Consider the following 11,917-nt stretch of genomic DNA (forward strand, 5'->3'; position numbering starts at 1 on the left):
ATTAATGTATTTATTTGATAAAATTTTATCAATTTTTAGCAAAAATAAATACGTTTTTATAATTATAAAATCAAAATTTCTTTTTAAAGTTACAAGAAAAAAAATTCAACTATGAATTAAGAAAAAATAAATATTATATTATGGATTAAGAAAAAGGGTTTTAAACTTTATAAAATAATTTAAAATGATTCAATAATTTATTATTATTATTTTTTCAAATAATTAATTTAAATGAGTTAGGTGATAAAAGCTTTTTAGTCAATAATTATATATAATTTAATAATTAAGTGTCATTATTTTATTAAAATATCACAAAATTATGAGAAGTTGTTATTAAAAATTATTTAATAAAATATTAAATACAACATTATAAAACTTTCAATAAATACAAAATCATAAAACTTTCAACTTATTAAAAAAAATAATTTATAACATGAATAAATGAAAAGTAATTTGATAAAACCCTAAATCTGGTCGATACATGGTTATAAGTTATAACACTCGAGGTTTGGGTTATTACGAAGAGTCTTAATATTTGGTTATGAAAGTTTCTTAGAAAAATAATAATAATAATAAATATATATATATATATATATATATATATATATATTAGATTTTAAAGTACTACAAAAAGGAAAAGGACTTAAAATGGCCAATTTTTGCGTTTAGCGGATCCAAACACGACCCAAGTCGCAGAGACAGCAAAGAGATGAGAGCCAGTCCAACGCCACTCTCTTCTTATCACCTCCACCCACTCCTCGGCTCATTCGCCGCCGCCCGGCGGCTCCATCTTCGATATCCGCCACCGGGGAATCTGGGTTCTGACGACCATTACCAGAACAACGCCACAAAGTACTGGGACAAGTTCTACAAGCGCCACCAAAACAAGGTCACCGATCGCTCGTAACCCTTATCATTACTCCATTTTTGAATGCATTTCAAGTGTTGATTCTTCGTTTTTCTTTGTTTCAGTTCTTCAAGGACAGGCATTACTTGGAGAAGGACTGGGGAGCGTACTTCTCTGATGATCATTGTGGTACTTCATCAACCAATGGGAAGGTCCTTTTGGAGGTCTGGGTTTTTCTGATTAGGCTCTACCCATTAACCAATTTTTGAATTATTTAGAGTTTTATTGTGTGATGATGCGTTTGGGGCTGGGTTTTGACTTGATGGAGCTAAATTTATGTGACCCACATGATTGTTAATGTGGGTTTGCCTTGATCAGATGTAATGTATGGGTTTTGGTCTTTGAAAGTTTGCCCCTTTTTCTTGCTGAGGGAAGATGAGTATATTGATGGAAGTGAACCATTTTGGAAATGAAAATAGGGAGCTGTTGGGGATGGAGACTAATGAGGTTTAGTGATATGTGTTGTTCTTTTTCAGGGTGTGTATTGATTTTGTATTTGGGTTGTGGGAGGTGAGTTTTGTATGAGCTGAGAGTATGTGAATATGTTTGATCAAACACTTGACTGTTTAAGCATAGGCATTTTGTTAGATCAATAAAAAAGAAGAGTCAAGGGGCCTTGTTATATTTTTCGAAAATCTTGAATCTTATGCATTCTTCTTTTTCATATGTTTTCAACTTAGTTTTCTTCTATCCTCAATGAGAAAAATGATATTTTCTTTATAATATGGTGTTTGTAGATCATAATTTGATGAACTTCTAGTTGTGGCATTGATTGGAACACATTTTTCTAAAAGCAATTTGGCATTTCCTGGGGGCAGGTTGGTTGTGGAGCTGGCAATACTATGTTTCCACTTGTGGCTGTTTATCCCAAACTTTATGTTCATGCTTGTGATTTCTCGCCCCTTGCAATTGAACTTGTTAAGGTTTGTCACTCTTTTTCCTTGTTAATTTAATGCATCCTTAAGTTCCACTCCCTTCTCTAAATTGTATTTACTGTTTAGATGAAAAAGAGGAAATCCTGCTCAAATTTTCTCCAGTGTCTAGTTTAACTCACTGTCATCGATTATTTTTTGGTAGTTCAAGATTATTTATGATGCCACTGAATGCATGTTTTAATGACTTTATTCACTTATTAGGCTGAACAGCGCACTGGTGAAATGGTGTCATAATGCTTGTGAATCAACTTGCATTTACACAACAGTCAATACAGTTTGGCAACATTGTAAACATAACTCTACACCAGTAGTAAATCAATTTTTTGCCTAGTTGCTTTATTTCTAGATACCCATTTAATGCTTTGAATTAGGCTGAGAAATTTGTGAATTTTACATGTACCTCAACTGGCCCCACATTAAGTGGACATTGATTACGGCTTTTACCTACCTTTCTCTTTCATTAGATGTTGTAGGGGGGTTTTTATCCGCTATGAAATATTCATTTATTCATGCCCATGATACCTGTTAGTCCATTTTCAAATTTTAAGATTTATTCCCTAATGTTCATGCCTTATGTGTAAGTTCCTTTTGAATTTAATTCCGTGCCTGGGTGTCTCCTTATCCAATTTCATTTTTTGTGTTTTTTTTATTGTTCAGTTTCTGGTAGAGGTGCCGAAAGGCCACAGAGCAGTGTGAATAACTTAGTGTTGTTTTACTTAATGCAGTCTAATGTAGATTTCAGAGGAGATCGTGTAAATGCATTTGTCTGTGATGTTGCAAATGATGACCTTAGTGATAAAATTAAACCTTCATCTGTTGATGTCATTACCTTGGTAAGTGGAGAAATTATTTGAGATAGATGTTCTTGCCCCTGTGTTTGTGTTACTTGCATCCATCTTTAAACCATGGTTTTTTATCATCTTTGTATGAGCTCTAACTTGCTTTCAGATAACTCCCCTGTTCATATGAACAACTAACATGTTAAACAGATTTTCATGTTATCTGCAGTTTCTCCAAACAAGATGCCCCTGATTCTACAGAACCTGAAGAAAGTACTAAAGGTGGCTGTGGCATTGTATTGGTAGAGATACTTTTTTTCGTTTCTTATGTATTATTTGTTACACTAAAATGACATGAATGGTTTTACTTTCAATTTGCAGCCACATGGTGTTGTTCTTGTACGGGATTATGCTATTGGAGATTTCGCCCAAGTGAGTATACTAGTTCCCATCCCATATCCTCCTCTTCCTTAAATATATATACACATATCTTTTCTGTTATTACAGATAAGAGTGTAATTTGTGAATGCTCTCTCTCTGTATTCAAGGGAGGAGGAAGGGTATGAAATTATTCATCCATGTGGTATAAATACCCTTCTCTACCATTTGTCTGAGATTTGATGTCATTTCATTATCTTTTCTTTTCTCTGAATTAACTGAATCCTTCCCGTTTGATATATTAAATACTTCCCAACTTTTTAGGTGAAGCTCCGAGATAGGAATCAGAAGATCAGTGAGAACTTTTATGTCCGAAGGGATGGTACTGTAAGTATGCTGTAGATTATGTGTAAGAGTTCCTAGTACAGTGAGCAACATGCTTTGTGTGACCTAGTTTCTGATGGTTCTTCACTCGGGTACTCCAGTGCTCGTTTTACTTCTCTGAAGATTTCTTGTCAAACTTGTTTTCGAGAGCTGGCTTCACTACTGTAGATGTCAACATATATTGCAAACAAATAGAGAATCGTTCTCGGAATGTAACTATGAATAGGTATGTTTCAGTTGTTCACCACCATTCCAACAATTTTCCTTTCTTGTTAATAGTCCATGAATATGTATGTCCAAGAGTGTCTTTGGCTCTTAGATGATTACATTATTTTCTTCTCTTCTTTTAATCAGGAAACTGGCATCTTATAGCCTCTAAAAGTTAAATGTCATTAATAAATTGTATGGGAATACAGAACCAAAGGAGGAATTTGCCTCCACAAATATATATTTAATAAAGAAATAAATAAAACACCCATGATCACAAGCAACAAACAGAATGTAGATCTGAAAGAGAATCAACCGAGAGCAAGGACAAAGGAAAAAGGTTGAAAATTTAGAAGAAAGCGTCAAAGATAATGCATGTAATATATTGGCATCTAATTCACTAGCAAATCTCTCTAGGTGCACATTTAGAAGTTGTTTCACTTCAAGAAATGATTTGACTTGCTTCTTTTCTAACACTGCTTTTTGGTTTGTTGTTTTCAACTTTTGACCTCTAATTTTAGGCGATGGATACGTGCCATATTCAGCAACTTTGGTTGCAATGTTCCTGATGCTGGTCCGATTTGAGGACTTTGACTGGTGACAGTTTTGGTGGGTGAATCATGGACTCAATGATCCCTCAAGTATGCTGGTGGAACTGTGGAGAAGTTCTTAACTAAAAGGCTTATACACTTTCTATCTTGTGGCCTTAACTAAAAGGCTTGTTTGTTTCCTATCTTGTGGTGGAAGTGAATCGATTCAGTCCTGCCAAAGAGAACTAAAGATGGAAGTTTCTGGTAAGACAGAAAGCTTTTGCGGCTGAAGTGATGAATTGAAGAAGCTTGTCCAACCCAACTCAAATTCAAAGAATTAATTGTAAAGAAGATCCTACTCTCCTACAAGCTCAATTGAACCTGAAGAAATATTTGAAAGAAGGCGGTATATCTGCAAGGACTTGGTGTCTTGCCCCATTCAGTCCTACAGTGTTTTTTAACAATCATGATTTATTCAAGTATGTGATATATAATTCCCTGAGGAGAACTGACTCCTTTCTACCTAATGAAAGATGGCCTGGTTTATAATTCAGACGAGTGTATAAGATTCGCAGAACATCAAAAGTTTCTTTGCTGAATGTCTTATACGAACTATAAATTAAGGTATTTTATTCAACTAGTTGACAAGACGAGAGCATTCCAGACAACTTACAAATGGACAAAAACAAAACCGATAACCTTCCATATGCCCTTTTTTCCCCTCCTTTTCTGACTTGTTTTTGGCTAGGTGGATGGAATCTGGCCTTTTCAGAATGAGTCTTCAAACTCCCTTTTCCAGTTTTGAACTGAACAGTTGCTACCCTCTTCTAAAAGTGATCTGCATTGGATTTACATTTCCATTTTAGGATTGTCTCATCCATCCTTGATTGTACATAACAGAGATTACAGGCATTCTAAATAGCATTTGATTGCCCAGAAGGTGAAGGAAAAAGCAAGAGAATGTAGAATTTTGCAGCCACTTCTTGTGGGGCTGAATATTTCATTTCTTTTCCTCCATTTTCTTGGTTACCAAACAGAATTCATGATAGTGCAAATCAGCTGTTATGGGTGATGATGGGGTCTGGAGGAGGTAACTGCACTCTAGTAGTATATGCAAATGGATTTATAGTGCAGTGGTTGCAACTTTCAAATGGTACTGACCTGACTGACATCTTATCTCAATTAAAGAACTGAATTATAAGATGCCCCTAGTTAATCCTGCAAGCTGCCTTCATGATCCAACCCGAGATCTCTTAGCCGGTTCAGCTCTGGCAAAACCACTGAACCAAGATCAGGCCGGTCCTTCTTCCTTAGCTCACAACAATTCAAAGCCATTTTTGCAAATGATAAAGCCTCCTCAACTGGCCAATCTTCCACTGTTGGATCAAGCATCTCTGCAAATGTTCCTCTCTCAATGGACCTAGCAACTTGGTGGGTCAGTCCCATTGGAGGCTTTGCTGTAATAATTTGTAGTAACAATACACCTAACGAATACACGTCTGATTTCACACCTAGCATTCCTGTTTGTTGATACTCAGGATCAATGTAACAAAATGTCCCAGCGGCTGCTGTCATATGATATTGAGTCACACTATCAGCCACAGAAGCTGGAACCAGCCGTGCTAAGCCAACATCACTGATCTTGCTCACATAATTTCTGCCCAGGAGAATGTTGGCAGGCTTGAGATCACGATGAACTAGGGGAGCTGGTTTTGTTTGGTGAAGGAAAAGAAGGGCAGAGGCGATCTCAGATGCTATCTTGAAACGGGTTGCCCATGGGAGTGGGAGAGTGTTGTTTCTTCTGAAAAGCCTGTCATCTAAACTGCCATTTTCCATGTATTCATACACAAGGCATCCATACTCAGGGCAGGCACCTACAAGGAGAACCATGTTTGGATGTCTCATGCAGCTCAGTACCTCAACCTGAAAGTCACAACAGAAAAATGAAGTTAGTTGTTTAACTCAATAAATAAGCACACATGTGAGACAAGTGGCTCAAAAATTCCACAGATCAAGTTTGGTCATGGATGTGAAGCATCATGTCAAGAACTAGATATCCCCATGACCATGTTCTTTCTCCTATCAATCCTATACTTTGTGTTTTAACAGAAAAGGGCTTTATGATGAACATGAAGGGTTTGCTCCTTAGCTTTGAGGTAGAAAAGTTTGACCAATTTGGCCTTGTTGGATTGAGTTTGTTAGGATTTGAATTCCACTGGTTCAGCACATATGAAAATCCATGGAGATGGTCTCTCATGCAAACTATATTCCCTTGTTTGTTTGTGTGGAAAAAATATGCATGAAAAGATTTACCATAGATCTTGATCGAGATGGGAAAATAATTCACTCACCCAAAAAAAAAAAAAGAATCCAAAATTTCTTCTCTCAGGTATCTACTTTTGCCTAAACAAACAGAGTAAAGAACACGGTATACCTCTTGTTTAAATTGTTTCAGCCCCTGTGACACGTCTGGTCTCAAAACCTTAATGGCAACAGGTGTATGATCAAGTGAGCCTTTATAAACAGGCCCATATCCACCTTCACCAATCTTCAGTGAATTTGAGAAGTAATCAGTTGCAACTTCAATATCTTCAATGGTGTATTTCCTATACCGGATGTCATTATGCGACAGTTTATCCATTGCTCTTCCACTCGCTTCTGCCTCACGCTTGGCCTTCAGTTCAGCATTCTTTCTCTTATGCGCTTCCAGTTCAGCTAGTCTTTGAGCCATTTGTGCTGCTTGCATAGCTTTCCTGCTCTTCTGCTTCTCCAACTCCACTATAGCTAAAGCTGTCTCTTCACCAATTCTGGCTTCTGGGAACCTACGTGCTTCCTCTGTCTTCCTCTGATGAATATCTCTTGCCTGGAAACAATATACAAGTCTTTGAGGTTTGCTTTGGAAAGGACTCAGATTATCTGTGTTTAGATCACTGTAAGCATATGATATGATACCCTGTGTCTCTGTGTGGCTGTCATTGCTTCTTTGGAAGCTGAGTTGTACGCATCCATGGATTGCTTTAGTTCAAGCTTTAATCTATTCATCTCAGCATCCATCTCATTCTGTAGAGCAACTCATCCAAAAAATGATATGCATTTCAAATTTTCAACCATGTATTGTTTTACTACTGAAAGGGGCAATTTTGGAGTATAACTAGTCCAAAACCATACTTGAAATGTGCTTAATGAGGTTCCAATGAAGTGTTTATTGCAATAATTCATCAGAAACCCTAATGAAAATAAAGTTTTTTATTTTTTTTTCCCTAACAAAAAGGGAATTCTCATGTGTGCGTGTCATATCGTTGGAAAATATGAGAAAAATTTGTGTTTTCCAGTGAAATCAACTAATAGGGGAACTTGAAAGGGTAGCTGATCAGACGGTCTATAATCATGGAATACAAAATCAATCTTCTGGTTCGTCTGGTCAATGATCCCACTGTTTGGTAAAAGATTAGATATAATGCCTCTGGGTTTTATTGTATTGAACTCACCTGAGTTTGTGATGAGAGAGAACTCCCGGAGCTCCCGGAGAATTCTAAATTCTCAGAGGATGAATTACTTGATCGCAAGCTGGAGGGCCCTGAATAATTACTGGAGCCTGATACAGAACCTTGATGGGATGAATTCTCTGATATGCGGAGACGATGGTGAAGGTTCACCCTCGATTGAGGGGGTGAAAACAGCTTGCTGCTGGACATTATCTTGTCACGTGGAGTCGTCTGCACGGAATCAGTGCTCCTATCAAAAAAGCCATTGTCTGGCTCTACACTTCTCCAGCTCCCCCTAAAAGCAGATCTGCATTGGATGCCAAAAAATCAAAAGCGATAAAAACTAAACTTGTTACAGCAAGCAATTGCTTAGATCTTCTGATAAAAGAGAAGAAAGTCAAATGTGTCCTGTAACACCATGATCCTTGTATTAGGTCCAGTCCATGTGACATTGTAAGTACATCAATATCAAACTTCGTCACAAGCCAAGACCTACCATACGGCACTCTTTTGCTTCTGGGAAAGGAGAAGAAAAGAGGAAAAAAAAAGAAAGAAGTAAAAACCAAAGCAGTATTTTCTGTAGTTTATCTTCTATAGTATGGTACAAGGTTTTTAATCCTTTTCCTTGGCATCTTTGGTTGATATCAACAGGCAAAATAAGAAACACAGTTTTGAACATTACACAATGGATATACCAATTTACCTATGGGATTTTCAGCACTGCTTTCTCTTCAAGCCAATCTATAAAATGCTTTTAATATGATATCAGACTTTTATTAACAAAACCCAGTGAGATTCCACACTGTCCTGCAATATCTAAAACTACAGTGGAGTTTCATTCAATCTAACACCAAAATATTATCAATAGCTCTATGATCCAACAATATACATGGCCCACCAGCTGGTCCAATCTAGAACCCCAGTTGATCAAAGTCAATACAACCATGAAAGGGTTCGTGTCTTCATTCTGCTATTTCCATTGATTTTATCAATGAATGGGGAGTTGCATATCTGAGAATGGGAAGTTACTTACAACACCTACCAAAAAGAAGGAAATAGTTTTACCATTTTCTATTTACCTGCCCATATCTTCAGTGGTTGGGCTTTCGGTGGGAAGTTGAGGAGGGCGTCCCAGATTAGAAGGTCCCCTCGGGGACATACCTTTAGGTGTTTGAAATTGGGTTACACCACTAGATACACTGCTAGTAGGCGTTTGAAAACGAATTGCTGATCGGACACTCTGAATCTTTCCCTTTGATATAACATATACTGCACAGGATTCCGGTGCAGACTTGGCTAAGCAAGTTGGGACATCTGGATTTCTAAATTTCCTGCATAGAGAAAATCATCGAGAAGATTAAATATCAATGTTAATTCCCATTCCCCACTTCTCTTAGATTTCAATGACAGATAATTCATATGTGGGGCAACTGCACCCCTGTTGCAACAGTATCAATAAAACAGTAACTGCAAAAGATTTAGCCAAAAAATTTACCGATGCCACCTATCTCTGCATGGTAGACATTTTCTTCAGAAGGTTTGGAAATACTACGACTAGACAGATAGAGAGAGGGAGGGGGAGGAGGAGAGAGAGATAGAGGGAGACCTTGTAAGAACACTCCGGTTTGAAGCCCCGACAACAATATTGCCGACTGAGTTGTTGCTGATATAATCAACAAGTGCACTTGCAATATCAAGGTCATGGAGGACCACCTCCTTGGCTTCAATCTGAACAAATTTCCATAAAAAATCAGCCCCACTTTACCTAAATTGCAATGCTAAAAGCCAAAAATAGTTTTTGAAATGCTCTACTTATATCTCATGCCTGGGTACCATGAGCTCTCACTTTTATCTTGTTTCTTCCCTTTAAAATACACAGAACCCAAATTTCAAGAAACCAGACATGGATCTTAGTGCCAAAATCTCATCTTCAAATGGTATAAAAAATTGCTACACAAGCATGCCCAACTTTGAATAGTTGAGATTTTTCAACTTTTCCAGAAGAGAAAGTTGAAAATTGAGCTGTATGAAGTTCCAAATACATTTTTTATGCTGAAATTTTGTTAGTGTCATCATATGACCCCAAAAAGTTCAGCCAGTAGCATGCAAGCTAAAAACCAAGCCAAGCATAGAAGAATTCAAGTGACAGTTTACTGAAGACCATAGGAGAAGTCTGCAACTTGTTGATGGATAAACCATAAGTTGGGTGAAAGGTCTTGCACATATGATATATAGACTAAGCATTTAAGAGCACAAAACAAAACATATGCTTAATTACTTACCCCTTTTCGAGCACAGAATCCACGGAAAGGAAGGAATAGCTGCTGCATCTCAGTTTCAGTTGGTGGGCGACCTCCTTTAGGTGCCATGTTCACATCTTCTGAAAGGTTCAAAAAAAATCCATCAGAAACAATAAAACTGGTAACAAGTAGTAGCTGTGAAAATGTCAATAACACTAGCTTGATTTTCATATAAACACATAAAATAAACAAACAATACTATTGGAGTGTAACAATGCCGCTCTTTAGCCCGGAGGATAGGTCACCCAAATGATGGTGGTCGAATGCCATAAAAGTCTTAGCCTACACTCACTAGACACCAATTGGTTTTTGGATGAGATGGTCAGAGCCCGATCTAAGAATTGGTATCAAAGCCAAAGTCATAGGTTCAACCATGGGGAGCATCATGTTGGGGGAAGGATTGTTGGCGGTGGATGGGTCACCCAAATGATGGTGGTCAAATGCCATAAAAGGCTTAGCCTACCCTCATTGGACACCAATTAGCTTTCAAATAAGATGGTCAAAGTCTGATCCAAGAAATATAGATTACACCCAAATCATATCGAAGAGGAAATGGCAAAAGCATCTCATCTATATCCTTCAAATTGCACATTCAGTACTTCTTACTTTTCAAACTCCATAACAATCCCAAGGTCATTAAATCTAATAGAATTTGCCTCAGTTCTAAAAACCAGCATTGTTCCTAAACAGCCCAATTGCATAGGAAAATGAATCAGTACACACACCTCTCTACATCTTTCCAAATTTCACTTTTTGCTTTCATGTTAAATGCAGTAATCATCCTAAGTTCATTAAATCTAAGAGCACATGCCTTGGATCTAAAGACTAGCATTGTTCCTAAAACACCCAAATTGCGTAGAAGAGAAATCAACACAGACACCTCATCTACATCTTTCCAAATTGCACATTCATCACTTTTCTCTTTCATTTCAAAATGAGTGACCATTCTAAGGTCACTAATTCTAAAAGCACACGCCCCGAGTCTAAAGACTAGCATTGTTCCTAAAACATCCAAATTCCATAAAAGAGAAATTAGCACATACACCTCATCTACATCTTTCCAAATTGCAAATTCATCACCTTTTTCTTTCATTCCAAACCCAGTAACATCCTCCGGTCATTAACTCTAAAATCCTGTCCCTCAGGTCAAAACATTTCCAATCCTAAAGTATTACGCCAAACACCCAAATTGCATAAAAAAAAAAAAGGGAATTTACACAAACACCTCATCTACATATTTCCAACCCACTCATTCATCACCTTTTTCCTTTCATTTCAAACGCAGTAACGATCTTAAGGCCATTAAATCTAAAAGTATGTACCTCAGGCCTGAAAACTAGCATTGTTCCTAGCTATACAACAGAGTAATACAATTTCCAAAAAAGGCCCGTGGGGTACCTACGGGTTTGAGAGTTGACGCTCCGGACATGAATGAGGGTGGTAATTGATGTCTTGCTCAGGAGGTTATCGACGGCCCATTTGACGGCGTATTGGCTGCTCTTGTCCTTGTCAATGGCGATGATTGTGGTGAAAAGGCTATCCTCCAATGGTGGGTTCTGTTGGGAAGCCATGCCCAACAACCACCACCGCCGCCGCCACCACCGCCACGGGCCCAACCGAGAGGGGCTGAGCTCCGACAAGGGAGGAAGACAGAGGAAAGGGAGAGGGAAGGGGCTGCCTTCATTGGGGGATGTTTCCTCTTGTAACCGTTTCTTGCTAAATTTGGCGGGAATGAAGACACCACCCTAACTACCTCAACCAATGCCATCCCCTCTTTTTTCTACTTTCTTGTTAGATTTTGACTTGGTTTCTCTTCATAAAATTTATATAATTTTTTTTTTCTATTTTCACAATAAAATTGAAAATATTTTTATTTCTCAAAAATATAAATAAGTTGAAATTCAATCTCAGTAAAATCGTTGACCAAAATTCTTAAATATATAATACCTCAAAATTTCTTAAATTTTTTTCTTTCAATTTAAAAATAAATTAATTATTCAAATATAAATAAT

General features: G+C 37.4%; 2 protein-coding genes across 4 annotated transcripts; one reads left to right on the plus strand and one right to left on the minus strand.

The window, feature by feature from the left end:
- Positions 1–668: 668 nt before the first annotated feature.
- LOC117922636 (tRNA N(3)-methylcytidine methyltransferase METTL2-like) lies at positions 669–4,739 on the plus strand. The gene is made up of 9 exons (XM_034840812.1): positions 669–889; positions 973–1,071; positions 1,726–1,830; positions 2,568–2,675; positions 2,832–2,903; positions 3,003–3,053; positions 3,324–3,386; positions 3,485–3,609; positions 4,112–4,739. Exons 1-9 carry the CDS (start codon positions 710–712, stop codon positions 4,173–4,175), a joined length of 867 nt encoding a protein of 288 aa, XP_034696703.1. The 5' UTR covers positions 669–709; the 3' UTR covers positions 4,176–4,739.
- Positions 4,695–11,599, minus strand: LOC117922634 (U-box domain-containing protein 52-like). Of its 3 annotated transcripts, XR_004652520.1 has the most exons (9): positions 11,308–11,599; positions 9,888–9,985; positions 9,212–9,333; positions 8,685–8,936; positions 7,609–7,912; positions 7,073–7,180; positions 6,555–6,983; positions 5,282–6,043; positions 4,695–4,958 (listed from the first exon to the last, which is right to left on the minus strand). XR_004652520.1 is itself a non-coding variant. In XM_034840810.1 (8 exons), exons 1-8 carry the CDS (start codon positions 11,474–11,476, stop codon positions 5,333–5,335), a joined length of 2,193 nt encoding a protein of 730 aa, XP_034696701.1. In that variant the 5' UTR covers positions 11,477–11,599; the 3' UTR covers positions 4,695–5,332. The 3 variants fall into 3 exon arrangements, 2 of the variants coding, with proteins under 2 accessions (XP_034696701.1, XP_034696702.1); XM_034840810.1 differs by having other exon boundaries at positions 4,695–6,043; XM_034840811.1 differs by having other exon boundaries at positions 4,695–6,043; positions 11,304–11,432.
- Positions 11,600–11,917: the final 318 nt, after the last annotated feature.

Source organism: Vitis riparia, chromosome 9 (assembly GCF_004353265.1).
Source record: "Vitis riparia cultivar Riparia Gloire de Montpellier isolate 1030 chromosome 9, EGFV_Vit.rip_1.0, whole genome shotgun sequence".
NCBI classification, from domain to species: Eukaryota; Viridiplantae; Streptophyta; class Magnoliopsida; order Vitales; family Vitaceae; genus Vitis; species Vitis riparia.

Coding starts and splice junctions, on each gene's coding strand:
- LOC117922634 (XM_034840810.1), bottom strand. CDS start 11,476: ATGGCTTCCCAACAGAACCCACCATTGGAGGATAGCCTTTTCACCACA. Junction 9,334..9,887: donor GATTCTGTGCTCGAAAAGGG/GTAAGTAATTAA, acceptor AAATTTGTTCAG/ATTGAAGCCAAGGAGGTGGT. Junction 6,044..6,554: donor TGAAACAATTTAAACAAGAG/GTATACCGTGTT, acceptor TGTGACTTTCAG/GTTGAGGTACTGAGCTGCAT.
- LOC117922636 (XM_034840812.1), top strand. CDS start 710: ATGAGAGCCAGTCCAACGCCACTCTCTTCTTATCACCTCCACCCACTC. Junction 890..972: donor ACAAGCGCCACCAAAACAAG/GTCACCGATCGC, acceptor TCTTTGTTTCAG/TTCTTCAAGGACAGGCATTA. Junction 3,054..3,323: donor CTATTGGAGATTTCGCCCAA/GTGAGTATACTA, acceptor CCAACTTTTTAG/GTGAAGCTCCGAGATAGGAA.